General features: G+C 39.9%; 1 protein-coding gene across 4 annotated transcripts in view; it reads right to left on the minus strand.

Moving 5' to 3' along the window:
• DLG5 (discs large MAGUK scaffold protein 5) overlaps window positions 1–24,594 on the minus strand; it is a 120,578-nt gene that overhangs the window by 80,270 nt on the left and 15,714 nt on the right. For all 4 annotated transcript variants that reach the window (XM_087963906.1, XM_087963905.1, XM_087963904.1 and 1 more), the window contains exon 2: window positions 2,405–2,473. In XM_087963906.1, coding sequence (XP_087820032.1) covers window positions 2,405–2,473 — 69 coding nt within the window. The remainder of the gene's footprint in view (window positions 1–2,404; window positions 2,474–24,594) is intronic.

Consider the following 24,594-nt stretch of genomic DNA (forward strand, 5'->3'; position numbering starts at 1 on the left):
TGCTGGGCGCCGCCATCTTTTTGATGAAAAAGTGCTTCGGTGAGCTTTTCGGGTGAAAGCTCACGGAAGCACGTTTCATCAAAAAGATGGCGGCGCAGCGCGTGAGCTTTCGGGTAGAAAGCCATTTCTACCGGAAAGCTCACAGCGCTACGCGCCATCTTTTTGATGAAAAAGTGCTTCCAGTGAGGTCACCGGAAGCACTTTTTCATCAAAAAAAGATGGTGGCGCCCAGCTGATGCCGGAACCGGGCCGTGGCGTAAAAAAGGTTGGGGATCACTGCTCTACGGTCTTTAGAGAAATCATTTTCATTATTTATTCTGATGATCTGATCATGCTTATTGTATCTGATTATGTCTAATCAGAATCAGACTGCATTTACTGTTTACTTTCCTGGACAACAGGGACATATTTTTCAGGGAAATGCCAAACAACACCTTTTTTTCTTTTCTTTTTTTTAAAAAAAGAGTAAAAATGCTCCTGACAATTCCATAATTATTATTTACAGTATAGTCTGCAGGAATTTAAGAGAAATGCTTCGCTTTTTGGAAAGGAAGATGGATGGATGGATGGATGGATGGATGGATGGATGGAAGGAAGGAAGGAAGGAAGGAAGGAAGGAAGGAAGGAAGGAAGGAAGGAAAGGGGGAGAGGGAAGGAAGTGGGAAGGGAGGGAGGGAGGGAAGGAAGGAAGGCAGAGGAAGGGAGGAAAGGAAGAAGGGAAGAGAAAAGAGAAGGAAAGGGAGGGAGGGAGGAAGGAAGGCAGAGGGAGAAATGAAGGAAGGGAACAGAAAAGGAAAGGGAAGGGAGGGAGAAAGGGAGGAAAGAAGGAAGGAAGGAAGGAAGGAAGCGTTTTGATTGGCAGAAGGAGAGAAGGATCTTTGAAGAGTGGCTGACAGTTAAACCTCCATGGAGTTCACTTTTAAATAAACAACAGAGATTCTTTTTTTTTTAAAGGCACCATTCATCTTATTAGGAAAAAAAGACCAGCAGAAATGTGATTTAAACCATCTGGGCTGGCAGTGCAAAATCGTGCCAGACACTCATCACAAGCTCAGGCTCAAAGCAATGTTTTTTATTTACTGAAAGCTGATTTCACTGACTGAAACATGTTATCTCTTGCAGACACAACAGCTTTCCCACAAGCCTGACCTGCAACCAAGAAACAGCCTCCCAAAAGTGTCCTGAAACTTTTCATTTTGTTGCAGAAAATCCAAACAGTATCCAGGGACTGCTACGTATTGAAACACAATTTCTATTTCTCATGCAAACAGGGTGTGAATGCTTGTTGTGGTCTCATTCGCCACACTTAAAGGGAAAGTGCTTTCCTTGTGTGTTTGTGTGTTGGAGTGGGTGGGTGGGGAAAACAGTCTCCATGATTCCCTGTTTTGATCAAGGAATAATTTAGCATCAAGGCCCCAAGATTTCAGCTGCGTGAGAATCGCTCCCACAGGCGTATCGGACAGATGTGTTTCCGGACTTTGCTTCAGATGCATACACTTTTCCAAGCCTCCCTAAAATTAAAATCAGATTCCGAAAATAAAACCAAATTGAGCACCCACTTAAATCATGTAAGGGCTAAGTTTTACGCACTGTTTAGAGCGCTGGCGTGGTAGAAAGCTTGCTTGGAAACTCTATAACTAATGAAGTACTAATGTATGAAATGCAACCTAAGCACTCTTGTTAGCAGGAAATGTGTGGTCAAAGCCACCTCCTTTAGACTCAGGGTTTTCAGACACTGGAATTACTGGCTTAAGAGTCGCCAGCCATAACGGAAGATTTGTAGGTTACCATCAGGATTTTAGTCTGGATGAAAATCAAGCAACCAACCCTAAAGTCAGTGTTGCATTTCAAAGAGTACTAAAAAGATCTGTCCACTATAAACTCAAGACAGGGTCAAAATTCTAGAGGAAGAAGAAGTAGAATAGTTATATAAAAAACGTTATAGTCACCTATAACGTTTTTTATATAACTATTCTACTTCTTCTGATTTATGCCTGATTTATGAACGCCTGATTTATGAACAGTTTGCAGCAATGAAGACATAGAATACTAAAAAAAAGTTACAGGTGAACAATTGATCTATGAATAGTTTGCAGCTATGAAAAAGGACACAGAAGTTTGAAAAACAGAGTCTAGATAGCAGTATACACACACACACACTCAAGACGCACACAAAATAAAACTTAGCAACAGAAATTTTGCGCTCATAAATTGAAGACTACTTGATGGAAATCCAGCCTTTTTCAGAAACATCCTTTTCTCAAACATAGAATTGGTCTGGAACTTTCAAGCAGTGACCACAATTCTAAGCGTAGATTTTTGAGTAAGAAAATGCATATATTCAAGACTGACGATCAATTCAAACCAAACAGCCAAAGGGCAAGACATGTAGCTCTTTACTTACCAGTACTGCTCAAAGAACTACTGCTTTCAGAATCCGAAGGCATTATGGAAAGAACGCTATATGTTGATCCTGGGGGAGAAAAAGAAAGGTTGAAGGGCAATTAAATTTGCGGCATTTCTCTTTGATTTGATTCCTGTATCAGCTCCGTGTTTTCCTTACCTATTTACCTGGGAATAGAATAGAATAGAATAGAAGCTGGAAGGGACCTTAGAGGTCTTGTAGTCCAGCCCCCTGCTCAAGCAGGAGACCCTATGCCATTTCAAATAAGTGGCTGTCTAGTCTCTTCTTAAAAAACTCCAGTGATGGAGCACCCACGATTTCTGACAGCAAAGCTGTTCCACTGGTTAATTGTCCTCATTGCTAGGAGTTTCCCCTTAATTCCAGGTTGCTTCCCTCCTTATTAGTTTCCATCCATTGTTTCTTGTCCTGCCCTGTCTGGTGCTTTGGAGAATAATTTGACCCCTTCTTTGAGGCAACCCATGAAATGATGAAAGACTGCTATCATGTCATCCCCTAATTCTTCTTTTCTTTAGACTAGCCAGACCCCAAACCTGCAACCGTTCTTCCTATGTTTTAGTCTCCAGGCCTTTGATCATCTTAATTGCTCTTCTCTGAACTTTTTCCAAAGTCTCAAGATCCTTTTTGTAGTATGGTGACCAAAATTGGTTGCAGTATTCCAGGTGTGATCTTATTAGGGTTTTGTAAAGCTGCACTAATATACTTCACGTGATCTTGATTCTGTGCCTGTTTATACAATCCAGGATTGTATTAGTTTTTTTTGGCAGCGGCTGCACATGGCTGGCTCACATCCACTAAGACTCCAAGGTCCCTCTCACAGTTCCTGTTTTTGAGCCAGATCTTTGTACTAGTAAGTTCCCAATGCAAGCGACTTGCTTCTCCAAAGTAGGGAAGCTGAACAAGAACAAGAATTAAGGTTTCACACTTGCTCCTTTAAGGACAAGAATTAGAATGATTGCCTTCAGGTTTATTGAGATGGTACCTAACCCATCCCATATTATACCATCCGTATCATTTTTTTACAGTAGACCAGCCCAAAGAAAATGATGTCATAAATCCATCTCTCCTTTTTGTGGTCTACTTTAGGGTGCACCCATCTTCTTGGGTGACATAAAGTTGGGTTTGACCATTGGTGACTCCATGGTCACATGCTCACCAAATCAGTGACTCTGGCCAACTTTTATGTATTTCTGCATCTCCTGTCCACTGACTAGCTCTATTCCATGGGCTTCCTCTTTGAGTGGATAAATAGAAAGTTTTCCACTGATATATTCACAAAATAACCAAAGTATTAAGAAAAGAGGTCCCTTTTTTTCCTTAACAACGTCTACTTACCACCACAGAACAACTTAGAAAGTGAGCAGCTGGTGGCAGACAAAGGTGGGAAAATAACATACGAAGATTAACAGGTGGCAGAGAAATTGAGGCTTGGAAATTTAGGAAAGACATTAACATATTCAACCCAAAGTAATTAAGTGAAAGACTGCTGTTTCTTTCATGAACCTCAAACAGTCACCTAGTTTTTTAAAAAAGCCCAAAAGCACCACAGGTTGTTGTAATTATCTGAATAAAAATTGGTTCAGGACAGGACTATTTGAATGTCAATATATGATTAATTTCTTTGACTGTGATGAAACATGTGCAAACCACTATTACAAGCAGCTAAGAACGGCATTTTGCAGCAGTGAAAGACAGAATGGAAGGGAAGGGGAGGGGAGGAGAGGAGAGGAGGAGGAGAGGAGAGGAGAGAAGAGAAGAGGAAGAGGAAGAGAAGAGAGGAAGAGAAGACCTTAGAGTTCATCTAGTCCAACCCATACACCTGTCCAATCTCTTCTTAGAAACCTCCAATGAGTACTTACAACTTCTGGAGACAAGTTGTTCCACGGATGAATTGTTTTGTCAGGACATTTTGTCTTAATTCTAGGTTCTAGGTTCTTAGTTCTCCTTAGTTCTAGGTTTACAACTTTAGAACATCAGGAAATGAGTGTAACTACTCCCCCATAAAAATGGCTTACATCAGAGCTAAAATAAAATCTATTTTAACCTTGAAGAATGCCGAACAGGAGAACATTTTCCCTCCTCAACCAACAAGTTACTCCAATTTGCAAGGCTTCCTTCCCTGTCAGCTCCAGTCAGATTGAACCTGCTGCTTCCCAGGTAAATAGTCTACTGACAGGTCTGACCACAACATCTTGGTAAACAACACTTGACGCTCCTGAGTACAATGTTATGGATTCTCCATTAAGGATTTCCACTCAGTCTGTGTTTCACAAGACCTGAGAGGCATTGTATCAAGGCCAGCAGCCTAAATAATACCTTTTTTCAAATCTTTAATGAAGAAATGACCTTTTGCAGAAATCAAATTCTATGACATTATTGGAATGAACTAAAGATTAAAATTGCTTGAAGTAAAAGAAAGGAGTATAAAGTTGATTGAGTTGATCAAGGTTCAAATAGATAAGTTGTTATTTGGGGCAACTCTTTTGCCAACCCTGGGACTGAAAAGATGATGCTTTATGGGTTTGTTTATAGAGTTGGGGCATGAGATGAAGAGACCAATAGCTGTAAATTAAGAAGAGGTTGTAAATTGTTTATACTTCTTGTGATGAAAGTTGGAAGTCTTTCCTTTCCCTCCCCTTTCTCCTTCTCTTCCTTTCCTTTCCCTCCCTTTCTCCTTCTCTTCCTCCTTTCCTTCCCTCCCTTTCCCTCCCCTTTTTTCTTCCCTTCCTCCTTCCTTCCCCTCCCCTTTCTCCTCCCCTTTCCTTTCTCCTTTCCTTCCTCCTTCTCTTCCCTCTTTCCTCTCCTTTCTCTCCCCTTTCTCTTTATGTTCCCTCCCCTTTCTCCTTCCCTTCGCTTCCCTTTTTAAAATTTATATTAGTTTTTACTTTTGCAATTATAATCATTTAAAAAAAAAAACATATATAAGCCAGCAGCCAATATACTATTAGGTCAGCTTCACATTTCTAACTTTATTTGCAGCAGCATTAATAGGCTCACAAAATTACATTTAACTGTGACCAAGTCCTTGCAAAGACTTAAATATCATTCAGTAAATCTACAGAATATTACAGTTACCATGGAAGCTGTCTGGGTGCAATGCTTTGGCCTCTGAAAAACATCTTAACTTTTTCAACCAGATTTTTGCAATCCTAAGGAAAACTGGTACAGCCTCTGAATCTCCAAGGGAAAGTGAAAAAGGAAACCCAAGGATTAAAGGAAGAATTATCTTGGGTGGCTGGTTCCTTGCTTTCAACCTTTGACAGTCCTAACTATGAAAAATAGCTATTTACAAATTATTGGTGAGCAAGTAAGTCAATTTGCATTTTTGTAAATTTTCTAGATTTATACACATCACCAAGCAGCTAAAAAGAGAGGACAGAGACTACTCCCCCTCTTCTGATGACAAATCTACGGAAGGATCTAAAATTTCTCACCAAATTTTTGTATGGAGATTCTCAAGTCATCCAGGTCATGGTTGTCCCAAAGGTGCTTTTTCAAAAGGCAACTGGACTTTTTGTTTTTCCTTGAAGACATCTCGCTTCTCATCCAAAGAAGCTTCTTCAGTTCTTGAAGAACTGAAGAAGCTTCTTGCATGAGAAGCGAAATGCTTTCAATGGGGGTGAAAAACACCAAGAAAGTCCAGCTGCCTTTTGAAAAAGCATATTTGGGAGGCTCAACAGAGTAGATCATTTGTTGATAATCTGCTTTTTGCTCACAATACTGCACGATCCTTCACCCTAGACACGAAAGGGACAAATGCAACACAACAGTTTTGAATGCTGAGTTGACATTAGAAAGATCGCTATCAAAATCTGGGGAAGAATCTGCAGAACACCTTGTCCCTGGCTTGAAAGTGGCAACCCTTGAGAAGAAAAAAACAATAACAGAGATTAAGTTCCTTGCCAAACAGCTGATCCGGAGTTCACAAGAACATTTAACAACATTTTCTCATGCATTAATTAAGAACCAAATTTCCTTAAGACAGGACATGCCTTAAGATTCTAACATAATCGAGAATAGTTTTGGTCATCATGCTATGAAAAAGATGTTGAGACTCTAGAAAAAGTGCAGAGAAGGGCAACCAGGATGATGAGGGGACTGGAGACTGAAACACACGATAAACTGTTGCAGGAACTGGGCATGGCTAGTCTAGGGAAGAGAAGGACAAGGGGAGGCAGTGTAGCAGTCTTCCAATATTTGAAGGGCTGCCAGAGAGAGAACGGGGTCAAGCTATTTTCCAAGGCACCTGAAGGCCAGACAAGGAATAATGGATGGAAAATGAACAAAGAGAGATTTAACCTAGAAACTTTCTGACAGTGAGAACAATCAACCGATGGAACAGAAGTTGCCTTCAGAAGTTGTGGGAGCTTCATCACTGGAGGCTTTCAAGAAGAGACTGGACTGCCTTCTGTCAGAAATGGTGTAGGGTTTGATTGGGCAGGAGGGTTGGACTACATGACCTACAAGGTCCCCTCCAACTCTGTCAATCTGTATTTTTCTGTATTTTCTGATATCTCAGTCACACCTAATATCTGTTTCAAGTTGGCTCACTTGACTCTCTCTCTTCTCCTGTCAACCTTCTTCTTTAATCTTCTCTCCTCCCACGTCTGTCAAGAGCACTGGTTATCTAAGTACATCACCAGACAAGTATAGGTGGGGTGTGTGTTTTGTGTGCACCTGTATATATATATATGCACATAGCTATCTCTGTTATCTCCTTTCACAGGCTATGCAAGATCGAGAGGGAGGGAGGAAGAGAGAGGGAGAGAGAGAAGAGAAGGAAGTTGTGGGGGTGGTTTCCATCACTGGAGGTTTTCAAGAAGACCCTGGACAGCCATTTGTCTGGAATGATATAAGATTTCCTGCTTGAGCCAGGGGGCTGGACAAGAGGACATCCATTCTACGTCCTTAAATCTATGAAATGAAAATCTGAGATTATATTCCACTGCATTCCCCAGAACAATACCCTAAGACATGTATACAATTGTCTGGGGGGGGGAGGCTTTTCTGTGGACAACTGTGGACAGCTCATAGGTCTGTTTAAACAACCCTTATTTTTTTTCAATCCTTACTGCCCTAAGCACAGCTTTTAGCAAAACTCAAAATAGCTGGCTTTGTTTGTTCTAATTACAAGACAAAACAAATTATGCTTCTCTCCATGGCAGAGAACAGTAATAAATAATTATTGTCGAATTAATTAGGATAGGTTTGGGGGAATATGAAAACCTCTATATCTTTACAGGTCCTTTTAGTTTCACAGTTGTCTAGCTTTTAGCATTCCCCTTTAATGCCTTCTTTAAAATTTTAAACAACATTTACATATTCCTGTAGGAGGAATATCTACTGCCACGGATGGCACATTAATTTACATAACCTACTAACCCACTAAATAATCCTGTTCACATCATCATATTTTAAACTTCTGAAACATATTACTTTCATAACATGTTTACAGTTTTCAGCACTAGCTTTTTCATAATTGACTCTTAAATAAGATGAACACTAAAAGAAAGAAAAAAGAATTTAGTGAAGTAAATATTCTATCAATAGAAGAGAATATTTTTAGGGTTGAATTGTGGGGTCCCTGGTACTCCCTTTTCTTGCAGACGTTTCACTACCAAACTAGTCACATCATCAGTGCTAGAGGGAGTAGGATTTACTCTATTTATATTCTAGTGGCTTGCCTTTCAGCGTTCATGGGAGTGTCGTCACCTCATTTCCTTCTTGCATGGATGAAGTGACCTAGTTTGGTAATGAAATGCCTCCTGCTTGAGCAAGTGGTTAGGCTAGAAGACCTCCAAGGGCCCTTCCAATATATTTGCCCGCCAAGCCTGACACACAAGATTAAAAAGAACCCAATACACAAGCCTGAGGATGGCAGATGAGATTCTGCCAAAACGTCGCTATAATAAAAGCACAAATATTAAGACGTGGGAAAATACCCGAAGAAAACCTAAATACCATACATACAAATAGCCACGAAAACATTATATATATATATATATATATATATATATTATATATATATATATATATATATATATATATATATATATATATATATATTTACATGTATGGTATTTTGTTTGGGTATTTTCCCACGTCATTATAGTGTTCTTTTAAAGTTGTAGCAACGTTTCAGCAGAATCTCATCTGCCATCATCAGGCTTCTGTAAGTGTTCGTCCGTGAGTCAGACTGACTCACGGACGAACACTATACAGAAGCCTGATGATGGCAGATGAGATTCTGCTGAAAGCGTTGCTACAACTTTAAAAGAACAACTACAATGACGTGGGAAAATACCGAACAAAGCCGAATGCCATACATGTAAGTACCCGCAAAACTTAAGAATGTGTGTGTGTGTGTATATATATATATATATATATATATATATATATATATATATATATATATATATATATATATATATATATTCTGAGGTTCTGGGTATTTATATATGGATCTTTGGTTATTCGGGTTTTCTCCCACGTAAGATTGGAAGTCTCTAGGCAACATTTCGATGAAGTCTCATTCATCATCTTCAGGCTTGTGTCTTCGGCTTTGTGCTTCTCGGAGTAGCACAAAGCCGAAGACACAAGCCTGAAGATGATGAATGAGACTTCATCGAAACGTTGCCAAGATACTTCCAATTTTACGCGGGAGAAAACCTGAATAACCAAAGATAGATAGATAGATAGATAGATAGATAGATAGATAGATAGATAGATAGATAGATAAATAGATAGATAGATCACCAAGTGTGCAAAGGAAACCCGAAACCAACTGGCCCACTGTAGAAACAGAAACAAGAGAATCAACACATTTGAATTCAGGTATTGGAAAAGCTACTATTTTTTCCTATATCATCTTTCTTCCCCAATTCCCAGTGTGCTGCAATTTCAAATACCCTGCTAGGGCATTTCCTCACTTTGGCTACCTGTCTCATTAGCTGCCTGAAACAATTAGCACTTTCACTGACATTCTCTTCAAATAAAATAACCATCTAAAGAAATATCTAAGCCATCTTCTTTGTGGAGGGAGGGAAAGGAGTAGGGAAGCAGGAAAGGATGCGATGGTGAGGAGGGGGAATTCTCATTTCCAATGCTCTCCCAGTGCTATTTTTTCTGGCTGGAAGGAGGAATTAAAAGGAGCGGAAGGGAAGCAGAGAGAAAACAGTCTGCAAAATTTCTGCCCCCTCATTATGAGATTGAAAAAGCTTTTGTTGAATCAGTAGATTTGTCAGGAGTTGCTCCAAATAGTTTAATGAGCTAGCTCCGAAGTGTCTCGTTTCAAAACCCAAAGAGAGGAAGGACTGCCAACAAAGAAAGGCTTGGCCTTTAGCAGACCAAGTAAGTAAAGCTATCTCATGCCTGTGAAAAGCCACCCGGGTCATAGTGGAAGAATTAGACACAACAACATTCTTTTCTCAGAGAGTCAAGGACATGTTTCCCTGCACCTGGAGGGGAGTGTCTGGAAAGATGTCTCCAGTTGGGATGAAGATTTGATTGGGCCATGCGATGGACTGATAGGTGCAGGGGAGGGATCTTTGAATTTCTTTTGGGGAAGGGAAAACCTGGAACTCTCAGATCCAGGTTTTCTCAGATGTGCCAATAGGACAACTCTAATAAAATGGAACTCTGAGGAAATGTTTGTCTCAGAGTTCATTGATTTGGAGTTGGTTGGTTGGAATGCTGACACCTTGAGCCATTCGGAAGTGGGCCGCAGAAGTGGCGGGCAAGCACGGGAACATCCCCACTGGTGCCAGCAGCGGGCGAGTGGGGGCACTCCATTTGCACGAGCAGTGGGTGTGCATAAGAGCCACTTGCATAAGAGCCATCCGCTCTCTTCCTCCTCTGCTGGGCTGGAAAGGTTGGGGGAACTCTGCTATAAAGGGAGATAAGGAGATAAGGAGGCCGTATGCAGCAGGGGTGTCCAACCTTGGCAACTTTTAAGACTTGTGGACTTCCAACTCCCAGAATTCCCCAGCTGGCATGGTGAACTGTCTGGAGAATACTGGGAGTTGAAGTCCACAACTCTTAAAAGTTGCCAAGGTTAGACCTCCCCCTGGTATACCCATTAATGCTAAGTTAATATTTGAATCAAAGGGACACAGTGGCTCAGTGGCTAAGATGCTGAGCTTGTCGATCAGAAAGGTCGGCATTTCGGCAGTTCGAATCCCTAGCACCGTGTAACGGAGTGAGCTCCCGTTACTCGTCCCAGCTTCTGCCAATCTAGCAGTTCGAAAGCATGTAAAAAATGCAAGTAGAAAAATAAGGACCTCTTTGGTGGGAAGGTAACAGCGTTCTGTGCACCTTCGGCATTTAGTCATGCCGGCCACATGACCACGGAGACGTCTTCAGACAGCACTGGCTCTTCGGCTTTGTAATGGAGATGAGCACTGCCCCCTAGAGCCAGAAACGACTAGCACATATGTGCAAGGGGAACCTTTACCTTAATATTTGAATCAAAATATTTACCTATTGCACTTCCGTGACTCCTTTTAATCTCACTTGTTCCATGAGGAAAGAGACATATAAATATTTGAATAAACATGGACACTTGAGTTTTTAATCTCAAAGGTGAATTATTCTACTGCTGTAGATGAACAAAACAGCGCAAACAGTATTATCCTAATCATGCACTGAAGCAGATGTAAGGCAGTAAGTAACACTAAGTCTACACTGGAGTTACACACTCATCATTCTTGAGAATTTATACAGCTAGCGAGGGCTGCCGAAACCCGCTATGCAAAAGTATCCTACAGACTTCGAAAAGCAGAAATGTTTTAAATAAAATACACCCATCCCTTCTTCAAAATCGATTCTGAAGCTGGTTTTATTTATTTAATTTTATTTTTTAAATTTGATTTTTATAGAAGGGAACACAGGCTGTGCTGAAAAGGCCAAAACTGCAGCTTTTATAGGGATGAATATATCCCATTGTTCTTGGAAGAACGACCCAAGAGTATACAGAAACAGGCTTGGATGATTCACATCAGCCATAACAATGGAAACAAAAGTAGAGCATAATCCAGAGGAATTCTGTGCAAAGGGAGAAATATTTCTCAGTATTTCTTCTTCGAGTGGAACAAGACCCGAAAAACATGTTGGGATCCCTTCCTTTCAAATGAATATCCCACCGCAAACTGCGAGATTCCAAAACCTAAATCCGAGCGATATCCTGCGTGGGGTTTGGGGAAAAATAAATAATTTTTTTAAAAAAATTGAATACAGCAATCTGCTGACTATGTACTTTGGCCGTCCAAGTACACAACAAAGATCTTTTGTCTCACACAGGCAGCGACACAGCGGTTGAACCAGTTGGCCGCAGAGAGGAAGGCTAAGTTTGAAAAAAAAAAAAAAAAAAGGAAAACTTGCTGTGATTGTAGTAACTAATTAGAAGGTGGGTGTAGAATTACTCATAAGCCATCCCAAATGAGAGTAGAATTGAACCTTGTAGGCATACTGGATATTGAGTCCTCAACTTACAACAGGTACCATTCAAAATTATAAAGGCACTGAACAAAAGTGACTTGTGTCCGTTTTTCACACTTAGCGACCATTGTTACCATTCCCATAACTGTCAAACTATTTAGTTTATTAAGACTTGTATTACTATTATTCTTCTCATCCTTCCTATTACCTCTCTCTTCCCACTTATGACTATAACCGTGTCGCTTGTATCTTTACAATTTATATTGTTTTATTTGTTCCCTGGTATGATTTGATTGCTTATTAGTAACCTATGACTGTCACTGAGTATTGTATCTTATGATTCTTGATGAATGTATTTTTATTTTATTTTTTCTTATGTACACTGAGAGCATATACACCAAAAACAAATTCCTTGTGTGTCCTATCACACTTGGCCAATAAAGAATTCTATTCTATTTCTGTTCCATTCCATTCCATTCCATATTGTCTATTCTATTCTATTCTATTCTATTCTATTCTATTCTATTCTATTCTATTCTATTCTATTCTATTCTATTCTATTCTATTCTATTCTATTCCATTCCATTCCATTCCATTCCATTCCATATTTTCTATTCTATTTCTATTGTATTCTATTCTATTTCTATTCCATTCCATATTTTCTTTTCTATTCTATTCTATTCTATTCTATTCTATTCTATTCTATTCTATTCCAGCATCCCCATGGTCAGGTGATCAAAATTCAGATGCTCGGCAACTGACTCATATTTATGACAGTTGCAGTGTCCCGGGGTCACATGATCCCCTTAATTGTGACCGTCTGATGAGCCAAGTCAATGTAGAAATCCAGATTCACTTAACAACCGGGTTACTAATTTAACAAAGGGAATGATTCACTTAACAACGGTGGCCAGAACGGACGCAAAATGGGGCAAAACTCACTTAACAAATGTCTCATTTAACAACAGAGGTGGTGGGCTCAATTGTGGCCATACTGTAAGCGGAGGCCTACCCATGCCAGGATCGTGCAATGCTTCGGGGTTCAGGTTGCCCATCTAAATCTGTATCGCCGCACACACCAGCCCTGTTAGGCAGGCACTACAACTCTTAGCAAATTAATCGCGAAGCCTTTTATGATAAAACAAACTGGGAGTTTGTTTGTAAGCAATGCTTTTCTCCCATTGGTTTACATGATTTCTAAAACGCCCAGTCTTGGCCCTTGCAACTCTTTTGTGTAGCTGACACAATTACAACCAGGAAACGACAAACAGCCGCAGTAATTAAAGAAGAGATTATAACCACAATTCCCATGGCATTCAACAAGTTCTATCCTGCTTGTCTTTAAAAAAAAAAAAAAAGGTTCCCTTAACAAACAGAGAAAACTGTTATGTTAGAAAGAAGGAACTTCAAGACTGGGTTGTGATATTAGGCGTGGAGACCCCAGGGAACTGGCTAATTAGTGAGTTGCCTATATTATTATTATTATTATTGTTGTTGTTGTTGTTGTTAATATCCCTTTGCCCATTGTTATTATTTTTTGCTATACCTCATAGTTTTAAATGTTTTTAAACTTTTTTATTCGCAATAATAATAGCAATAGCAATAGCCCTTAAACTTATATACTGCTTCACAGTCCTTTACACCCATCTCTAAGCAGTTTACAGAGTCAGATTATGGCCCCCAACAATCTGGGTCCTCGTTTTACTGACCTCGGAAGGACGGAAGGCTGACTCAATCTTGAGCCTGGTGAGATTCCAACTGCCAAATTGCAGGTAGCCGGCTGTCAGCAGAAGTAGCCCACAGTAATGCACTCTAACCACTGCGCCACCACAGCTCTTATTAACAATAATCATTGTTATGATGGCTCCTCCTCCAGTCATGTTAGCTCAGAAATTCTGGGAATTGGAAGTCCACAAGTCTTAAAGTTGCCAAGTTTGAAGGCCAAGTTTGAAGACCCTTGCACTAGAGATGTTTTCATCCTCTCTGCATACTGATTATCTCAACAATTTAAAGTTTTACTTCATTTGTGGATGTAATGGAGAGGCTATAACACTTGAGCTGGAGCTGTTTATCACTGTAGTTATTATTCCTCTTAATGACTAACGCAGCCACTGGTCATGTAAATACATCCTGCAGGATTTGGCAATGGTGGTTTACAACTCACAGCGTAACCACTGTCACCCAAGAAGTAGGAGAGTCACATGTTTATTTATTAGTTTCCTGGGATGTAGATATTTGTCCAGAATTGCTAAATTGTTCCCAGAAAAACGGAGGGTGGAGAGTTGCTTCCCTGAAGAATACATACGTGGCTAGAAAATATGATGAAAACAATATATAGATTTCAAATCAGAATTGTTTTCACTAGGTATCACATCAGAGGGTTATGACAAAGGGACAATATATTTAATATTACATGTTTTGACTGCAGTAAGAATTGTATACGCGCAACAGTGGGAGAATGAAAACACCCCGTTAGAGTATGAGACAACAAGGAAGATACTAGACTGTCCAGAAATGGACAGACTAATGCTAAAAATAAAAGAGAAAGGGAGATACAGAATACTATTTAACATGGAATAGGTTTTATCAATGGTTAGAAATACGAGGTAGAAGTTGGAAGGTGAAAGAATCAGGTGAGGGGGACTTGGAAAGAGACACTACCTAATTTATCGATAGAAGAATGTAACTATTAGAATGATAGAGGAGTTGATATATTATATGAGGGTCAGAAATTTTTGTACAAAAATTTGTACATATAAATTTGCATATATGTTGTTTTGTTTTTTTACTTCTGTTTTATGGCAATTGGAATGCCATGGCCAATTACACTGTATTCAATATATTTATATGTAAACAATAAAAAATATTGTCAGCGTTCCAGCAAACCTCCATTCCAACCAATAATTCCAAGACAGACATCTCTCAGAAGTTCCTTTTATTTGGATAGTAACCGGCACAACTGTGGAATCCAGAATCTGAAAGTTCCAGGCTTCCTTGCAATAAGTAAAAACTACAAATCCATCCCCTGCACCCATTACCACATCACATGGCCCAATCACCATCCATCCCAAAGCAAGACTTCCTTTTCACTATGTGCAACACTACCTGACCTTGAATCAGAAAAAGAATTTTATTATGTCTAACTAGATATACTGCAATGGATTCCCCTCTTCCACTTTCCCACGCTCAGTTGTGGCAGCGTGGATGCATCGGATCTCAATATGGCTTCCAAAGCTGACAAATATATTAAAAAATGAAAATGAACAAGTCTAAGCAACGTTTGATGCCTCAAGTCAGATTTCTATGAAAGAAAAGCCAGTGCCAGTTTAATGGTTTAGTGGGTAAGGCACCTGGATACAAAACAGGAGACCATGGGAGTTCTAGTACCGCCTTAGCCATGAAAGCGGGCTGGGTGATTTTGGGCCAGTCACTCTCTTCTCAGCCCCACCCTCTTCACAAGGTTGTTGTCCTGGGGGAATATAAGAGGAAGAAAGACATGTTGGATACGTTTGGCCCCTCAGCTTATTTGTAAAAATAATAAAGCTCTGGGATATAATTAAGAAAACGACTGCCACAAAGAAGAAGGAGTCAAGCTTTCTCCAAAGCACCTGAAGGCTGGTTGGAAATTAATCAAGGAGAGAAGCAATTTGGAATGAAGGAGAAATTTCCTGACAGTGAGAACAATTTAACACTCTTCTGTACACAATCAAATTCCCTACGCTACTAGGCTCAAAATTCTTGGTTTGGATAACCTGGAACTGCATCGCTTGCGGTAGACTTAGGTCAGACTTTCAATTTCATTGAACACATGCTGTGCATTGACAATAAACGTTTGATTGATTGGTATTGCATACAAAATTGTACGTAGTAATGTTTACCTGTAAGCAACATTTTTCTGTTTTAATCGCAATAATAGGTGTGCGAACTGCCATTTTAAACTCAGTGTAAACCATTCTAAACTTGACTGTTAAAAATTCAATTTTTGAAATAGAAAATGTAATTGATTATATAAAGGATATAAGAAAACAGAGAATACGATAAACCAGAAAGGATTATATTGTAAAGTATTTGTAATGAGATTATTATATAATGATTAAAAAGGAGGGGAATGAAAATGCAATAAAATCTCATAGGTAAACTTTGGCTGTGGAAACAAAGAGAAAATATGAAATGGTTATATGAATATCGCCAGAATAAATATAAGGTTTATTGAAAATTGGGGGATATACCATGTGGATCCTGAACATATTAGTTTTATCTTATTTTTATTCTTTTTTGTTTGTTTATTATATATTGGCTTTGAGAAAGTTAATGAAGATAACAATGTAAAATAAAAAAGGTGGTAAGCTGGAAATGGAAATTAGGGGATAAAGAGTGGAAAATATAGGTGAGGATGAAATGTTTTTGATATTGAATTAATGAATTGAAATATGAAATGAGAATTTATTCAAAGATCAGTGGAATAGATAATGATTTGATATGAAATTAGATAAGAAAGTTGGAAATGTAATTATGACTATGTATGAATGCTGTAATCTGGAACCACATTGCTTACTTGAAGAGATGTGTAAAAAATTAAAAGAAAATAAAAAACTTTTTAAAAAAATGATTTTTGATTTTTTGTTGTTGTTCTTGAAGTCTGGAATGCTCTACCTGATTCAGTTGTCTCAGCTACAAATTTTCACAGTTTTAGTCACAAATTGACTTCTGTGAGCCTCACTTCCTATTTAAGAGGTCCGTAAAGAGCACTAACGTGCCTGTCATCTCTGTCATTTTATTTTTTATATAATTCATGTTTTTGTTTTTGTCTGACACATTATAAATAAATAAATAAAAATAAAATAATCAGTGGAACGGTTTACCACCAGAAATTGTGGGTGCTCCATCACTGGAAGATTTTAAGAAGAGGCTGGACAGCCATTTGTCTGGTAAAGGGTCTCCTGCTTGAGCAGGGGGTTGGACTAGAAGATCTCAAGGGTCCCTTCCAACTCTGCTATTCTGTTAAATAACTAACGGTAAAAGATTCCATATCTCACTTCACTCTTCAGGTCTGCGTCCTGGGCAGCTTCCCTGAACGCACCGATGTAGAGCAGCAGAGCGCTAACAAAAATGCTCTGCAAACATCTGAACAAGGTTGTCAGTCAATCTGTGTGTGTGTGTGTGTGTGTGTGTGTGTGTGTGTGTGCATTTCAAACCTGCCTGAATCTGTTTTTGTCATCCTCTGCTTGAACGAAAACCAGCCGTATTTCCTGAGTTTCAAGTGAAAACAAGGTAAATGGCATTGGGTGTCTGCTGTAGTTGTGATAGGTTGTTTATATATTCACCTATACCGGCCAGCTTTTTTGAAGGCACTAAGAACCAACTATCAGGTTTACAGTTTAAGGGCCTTCTTATATGTGAATCCCAAGCTGTATTTATTTTCTTTATTTTCTCCAAAAGGAATGAATATCCCCCTCCCCCAATTTGTAAGGTTTTAACAGTTTAATTAACTCAAATCCTCTTGATCTCCTCCTCTTCCTCCTCTTCCCTCTTCTTCCTCCTCCTCCTCCTCCTTCCACTTCTTCCTCTTCTTTCTCCTTCTCCTCCTTCCTCCTCTTCTTGCTTTTCCTCCTCCTTCCTCCTTTTCCTCCTCCTTCCTTTTCCTCCTCCTCCTTCCTTTTCCTCCTCCTTCTTCCTCCTCCCCCCTTTCTTTTCCTCCTTCTTCTTTCCTCTTCTTCTTCCTCCTCTTCCTCTTCTTCTTTCTCCTCCTTCTTCCTTCTCTTCTTCCTTTTCCTTCTCCTCCCCTCCCCTCCCCCCTCCTCCTCCTTCTTCTTTTTCTATGTCTAGAACAAACTTTAAACTGCCAGAATGAGGTTCTTGGCTTTGTCATAGCTGACATACCAGTGGATGGGTCGAGCTCTGTGTCTCTCCACATTTACACTGTGTGTTGTTTTCCACTAAGGGCCTTCATTTAAGCATGTTGGTTTTACATTTATTCCAACACTCAACCTATTCAGGGCCCTCCAAGTATTACATGTAGTCCTTGACTTATGACCACCACAAAATTTATGTTGCTAAGCAGGACATTTAGTAAGTGAACTCTGCCCCATTTTTTTACCACCTTTTGCTTGCCACAGCTGGCAAGCAAATCACCACAAGTTGTTAAGTGAGCAACATGGTTGTTAAGTGAATCTGGCTTCCCCGTGGACTTTTTGCTGATCAGAAGGTTGCAAAAAGGGGTTCGCATGACCCGAGACACTGCGACCGTCATAAATATGAGACAGCTGTCAAGCGTTTGAATTTCAATCACGTGGAGGTAAGTCACTTTTTTTCAGTGACGTCATAACTTTGAATGGTCACTAAATAAATGGAGGGCTACCTGCATAAGGGAGGTCAGCTCCTTCAGCCATATCCTCCTTTAATGTTAATCCTTGCTCGATGGTCCTCCATCCTCCATCTTTTAAATCCATTTTGTTCTTGGTGTTACCCTCACGACTGTTTAGAATAGAATACAGTAGAGTAGAGTAGAGTAGAGTAGAGTAGAGTAGAGTAGAGTAGAGTAGAATAGAATAGAATAGAATAGAATAGAATAGAATAGAATAGAATAGAATAGAATAGAATATATATTGGAATGAAGAGTAGAGTAGAGTAGAGTAGAGTAGAGTAGAGTAGAGTAGAGTAGAACAGAACAGAACAGAATTGATTGGACACAAAAGGAATTTGTCTTGGTGCAAATGCTCCCAGTGTACATAAAAGAAAGGATACATTTGTCAAGAGTCAAGAATCATCAGATCCAACACTTAATGATAGTCACAGGGTACAATAAGCAATCAAACCATACTAGGAAACAATCAATATAAATCGAAAGGATACAAGCGACAAAGTCACAGTCATACAGTCACAAGTGGGAGGGGATGGGTGATAAGGAGTGATGAAAAGATTAATAGTAATAGTAGTGCAGACTTAGTAAATAGTTGAACAGTATTGTGAGAATTATTTGTTTAGCAGAGTGATGGCATTGGGGAAAAAACTGTCCTTGTGTCTAGTTGTTCTGGTGTGCAGTGCTCTACAGCCTTGTTTTGAGGGAAGGAGTTGAAACAGTTTATTCCTGCCATAAAGCTGTTTTCCTGGGGGTGTAGGAGGGTTAAGCTGATTTTTTTTTTACATCGGGGTAAATGAAATGAAGTTTTTAATTAGTGAACTCACAGGCCTATCGAGAAGGAGGAACAAGGCTGATGTCTCTTTTCAGACAATAACATTGAGCAACAATAAACAATGATCTTGTTCCAATTGTTTCCGAGTGTCTGGAAAATAGGATAATCAACCTGGCAACTGTTCCAAAACAATTTCCAAGAAAATCTGGTTGTGACATTCTTCATGGGGGATCCCAGTGTACATCTGATGCATTTTATTTTATTTTTAAAAAACATCAACCATCAGTTTTTAAAAACACTACTTTATAAAAAGCAATTGGGGCAATTACTGGCCTATCTAATGTAGGTGAATTAATGAAAGCATTACAGACTACAGAAAGCTCAGAGAGCACCAAGAAGTCCTCAGGTCAACCCTGAGCTACAAATATTCTCCTTTGTTAGTAAATGCACTTAACAACGATCTCATTCAATCCGTGACAAATGGTTTGAGCTCAATTATGATCGTAAGATGAAGACTAACCCATGCAAACAAACGTAGGGCAATCCTGCTAAAGAAGAATCAAGACAGGTTTTTTTTTTGACCGCTTTCAGTCAATTTTCTCTCCAATTATTTTGGGAGCAGCTATAAGTGTGTGGGTAGAGGTGATGGGGTAAACATTGTCAAAATCTTTTCCAAACAAGAACTAAAGGAACTCTTACATCAAGAAGAGTTAGCAATCGTGGGGCAAGACGGTGAGGTCTTTCTTAGCCTGAATAAAACAACAGGAGACAAAGAATGAAGATAAATGGCCAATTCTTTCACTGGGAAGTGATTAAAAGAGGAATGATACCCAAGGATTGAGTCTAATTATTATTACAATCATTAAGGAGAAACCCAATGTAATAGATAAAACCTGATACATAATATTCATATTTAAGTTAGGTTATTTCTTCAGGTAATCATTTAGAGCCATGATGTTTATCTGCATTGTTGAGGGACATATTTTTTGCCACAGAGAAGAGAAGAGAAGAGAAGAGAAGAGAAGAGAAGAGAAGAGAAGAGAAGAGAAGAGAAGAGAAGAGAATTCTTTATTGGCCAAGAGTGATTGGACACACAAGGAATTTGTTTTGGTGCAAAAGCTCTCAGTGTACATAAAAGAAAAGATACATTTGTCAAGAGGTGACTTTAGGATTTTGGCTTACCTACTAATGCCAAAGATTGGTAGCGCTTCCAGAAACAAATGGAGTTAACCATTTTCTTGGGCCCCATCTTGGAGACTAGGAATAATCTGCAATTTAAACCAAGTCATGAAGAAGCGACATTTTATGATGACCCTAAATTGTCTAGGATAGCAGATAACCCAAAAGGATGTTTTCAAAACGGATGAGTGTGTTTCAAAATGGACAAACACAACGTAACATTTCAACGGGCCAAAATTAACTTCAAACATCAGCAGATGGGATACTAGCTAGTAGTGAATTAACAGGAAAACAGTCGTGGGAAGGATCACTTGAATCCAGTTCTGGTTACGACGACACAAAAAAGGATGCTGAAACTCTAGAAAGAATGCAAAGAAGAGCAACAAAGATAATTAAGGGTTTGGAGGCTAAACTGTATGATGAACAGTTAAGGTAGAAGTATCCAAACTTGGCAACTTAAAGACTTGTGGACTTCAACTACCAGAATTCTCCAGCGAGCATAGCAGTTTGGGGACCCCTATACTAAAGCATCCAGTCTGGGGGGAGCTGATAGATACATTTCAAAATCTGAGGAACAATCATGATGCCAAAACAAAATGGCTGTGCTAGAGGCAAACCTTGGATGAGGAATGCTGGGAGTTGAAATCCACAAATCTTACAGTTGCCAGGTTTGGGGACCCCTGAGTTAAGGGAACAACATATATCTAAGGACAAGAAGGATTTGGGGTGACATGATAGCTATCTTCTAATACTTGAAGGGCAATCACAAAGAGGAGGAGGTTGACTTATTCTCCAAAGAACCAGAGGGCAGGACAAGAAGTAATGAGTGGAAGAACATTAAAGAGAGAGCCAACCTAGGATTAAGGAGAAATTTGCTGACAGTGAGAACAATTAATCAGTGGAACAGCTTGCCATCAAAAGTTGTAAGTGCTCCATCGCTCGAGGTCTTCAAGAAAAGATTGGAAGACTTCCAAGGCTCTTCCTGCCCTCTATGATTCTAATGAAAGTACCGGGTGCAAAAAATAAAAAAATAAAATGAAACAGAAAGTTGTAAAAATAAGAAAGGTGAAAAAAATAACAACCAGCGTGCATTCCTATTGTGAAATAGGAAACATCCTATGCCAAGAAACCATGAAAAGAAATCTGAGATTTACAGGAATGTAAAGTGGCAGTCAAATATATGAATACATATATTTACACACACACACATACGCGTATACATATACATACATATACATATACATATATATGGGTAAATAATATGGGTAGACAATGGCTAGAATAATCTATCTATCTATCTACCTACCTACCTACCTACCTATCTATCATTCTAGCCATTGTGTGTGTATTGTCTATATAGACTATATAGCCATTGTCTCTTTCTCTCTCATATTGTTTCCAACCAATACAATCCTGAACTTTCTTTTGCCAATTGGGCCTGCCATACTTGCTGATGCCATCGCTCCATCTTGTTTTATATCTCTTTCGTGGAAGCTTTTGATCGAGTGGGACCCATTCTATGACTGCTTTGGTTCCACCCGCCATCAGTTCTTCTTGCTCTGTGTCCAGCCCGTTTCCATTTCAATTCCTTCACTCTCTTGATGGCATCGTAGACTTTCGTTTGTTCTCTACTGCATCTGCAGGTCTTTCTATCTTGTCTTGTAATGCCAAGCGTGGCTCTTTCCATGGCTCTGAGCCATTGCACCCCCTGGATCAGTGTCTAAGGATGCTGAGTTTGGCAGGTGGAGTCACCGGCAGGTTTGAGACCCGAGCAGCATGCGACAGGGTGAGCTCCCCTTCCTTGCCCCAGCACTTCAAAAAGCACTTCAAAAAGCATGCGAATGCGAGTAGACAAATAGGTACCACTTCAGACAGGGTGTGTGTGTCTGTGTGTATAATCCTTGTTATCATTTCCCAGGGCACAACTGCACTCAATAGACTGCTCAAAAAAAAAAAAAAGTTAAAAAAAAAGTTTCTGAGATTTGGTTCAAGATTTATTTTTTCAATGGAAAAATAAGATACCTGCGTTTCATATAAATTGAAGAAATAGACCTGAGCGTCGCGACATGAGCTGCACATCTAAGAAACACCTGGGGAAGAAGAGCCCTGAGGAACTGGCTTTTAAGACAAGCGGGGAAGAGATGAACGGGGGAGGTTATGCAATTATAGATGAAGCCAGATGCAAGGGGAAATGAAACCTCAGCTCTCTCCTAAGACTGGAGAGCCACAGATCACACACTGAGGCTGAATGAGGAGTATTTATAACAGAGAAAAGGATATCCTCCTGCAATTAAACCCCACAATTCTCCACTATTGTACAAAGGTTCTGTTATCCCAGCCATGGCAAAGGTCAATATATTGCCGGTAATATTGGGACGCCATATAACACCGCCCCACTCCGGATACCAGTCTATAAAGCCTACCATTGTTTTAAAATCCTGCTCCAGAGGTTTCTCTTTTGGTCATTGCCAGAAAACTCTTTGGGATGAGTATTGCTAAAGGAGCATTGCTCAATTTGTATCCTTTGTGGATAGCATGTCGACATTCCAAAATACTGACTTTGGTGTTTGCTCCACACCGAGAATTGTAATGGGATAACACTGTCGATCCAAAGCACCGTGTGGGAAAAAACAAACAGCTAAGCTTCCTGATCCTCTGAATCGTTGTTTAAAACTTGCTTTTTTCCATTCTACTGTCATCAATATGAGCAAGTTGCCAAGTGTCTGAATTTTGATCACATGAGCACAGGGATGCCCATGGTTGTAAGTGTGAAAAATGGCCATAAGTCAGGGGTTTTTTTCAGGGCCGGTGTAACTTTGAACAGTCACTAAATGAAAGTTTGTAAGTCGATGACTACGTGCAATTCTTGATTTGCAACAGAAGATGCTGACTGCCAGTTATAGATTCGCCTTATTTATTTTTTCCGTGGCCAACTTTTAGCAAGAATAGAAGGTTTCACTGCCCGGTGGCTATGACCAAAACAACTGCAACAGCACAAACCAGTTGCCATTCTTACAAGCTCTCTGGCTTGCCCTCCCCAAAAAACCCATGCCAATGCTGGAACCAAGCCCATTTTAAACAGAAAGATAGGTTTGAAGGAGGAACTTCATGAATTTGTTCTTGTTTCTGTTGTTAAAAACCCACCCCTCTCCTACAGAAGTGAAATATTTTAGGATATATTAAAAAGGGAGAATATTTCCCCTAAAAGAGAAGTAGAAATTCAGAGAGGCAGAAACACCACCAACACCACCCGCTTTACTAATGGGTCATTAAGGCCTGGGCCAGTCTATTCTACATAACAAAGATCTACCTCCTTCAGGCAGACCCATAATAGGAATTGCCCAAAGCCCTTTCATTACATCATCATCATCCAGCAAAGGCTCAACCAAGCTTGGACTCAAAAGACAACTTACAGAGTTGCCCCTGCATGGCTCCATGGGAGTCTGACAACCAATCAGAACACAAGCTCAAATTCAGATCTCAACAGAGGGCATAAAACCCAGGGACTCTCAGCATCTCTTTCTTTTTTTTTCTTCACCCAAGGCATGTGGTCCTGTCCATCATTAAACCATCTTTCCAAGCAGTCACCATGTTTCCAGTGTCTTTCTTCCCCGCTTGTAACTGAACCCAGATGGACATTTTCTTCCAACGTTTCTCAAAGTCTACAAGAGAAAAATCTTTATTGAGTAGGTCACACTGCGCTTGGAAGTCAGCTTGGAAGTACATCGTTCCTGATTTACCTTTTGCCAAGTTAATCAATCTGACAACCAACCCCAAGCCCTCCAACTTTCTCCTACCGTTTGCTCATATAAAACGGACCGGAAAGCCTTCCCGTTCTGGTTGTGGCCGACATCTTCAAGGCACAGCCAACTGTTTTGATCATGTGAAACTCCAGCTAGCCCATTCACACCGATCATTGGCTGTCACTGAACAAGCCTGTAATTTAATTGTGTTTGCCCTAAATTCCTTCATTAATTATATTCTAAGTAAGGCAGAGCCGGCTGGGGAAACAGAGAAAGAAAGGGGAGGGGAAACTCAGCCCTAAGAAAAGGCAAATGCAGGATGGGCCGAATACAAGTATTTATCTCCTGGAAGAGAAGGGCTTGCTTTGTATTTAGCATTAAAAAGGCACGTTCAGGAATCGCAGTGAAAGCACGCAGATGGAGCCATCCAGGGGAAATTAAGTTGTCCATGAAGTACAAGGTTCAGACAGGCCTGAACTCAAATCTTAAATATGGTTTTATTGCCAGGAAACCCTAAGGGGCCTCCCGGCCGCCTACGCAGCCCTCACACTGCCGTAATCTAACTACAACTCCTAGAGGGGGGAAAAAAAGCCATGTCAGTTAATTTACTCAAGTTTTCAGAACGCAAAACGAAGTGAATTGTCCTTCCAGCCAGCATAATCATCCCACCTAGAGGCCTAGC

This window comes from Notechis scutatus, chromosome 4 (genome assembly GCF_049901735.1).
Source record: "Notechis scutatus isolate UNSWTSFEM ecotype Mainland chromosome 4, rNotScu1.2, whole genome shotgun sequence".
Lineage (NCBI taxonomy): Eukaryota > Metazoa > Chordata > Lepidosauria > Squamata > Elapidae > Notechis > Notechis scutatus.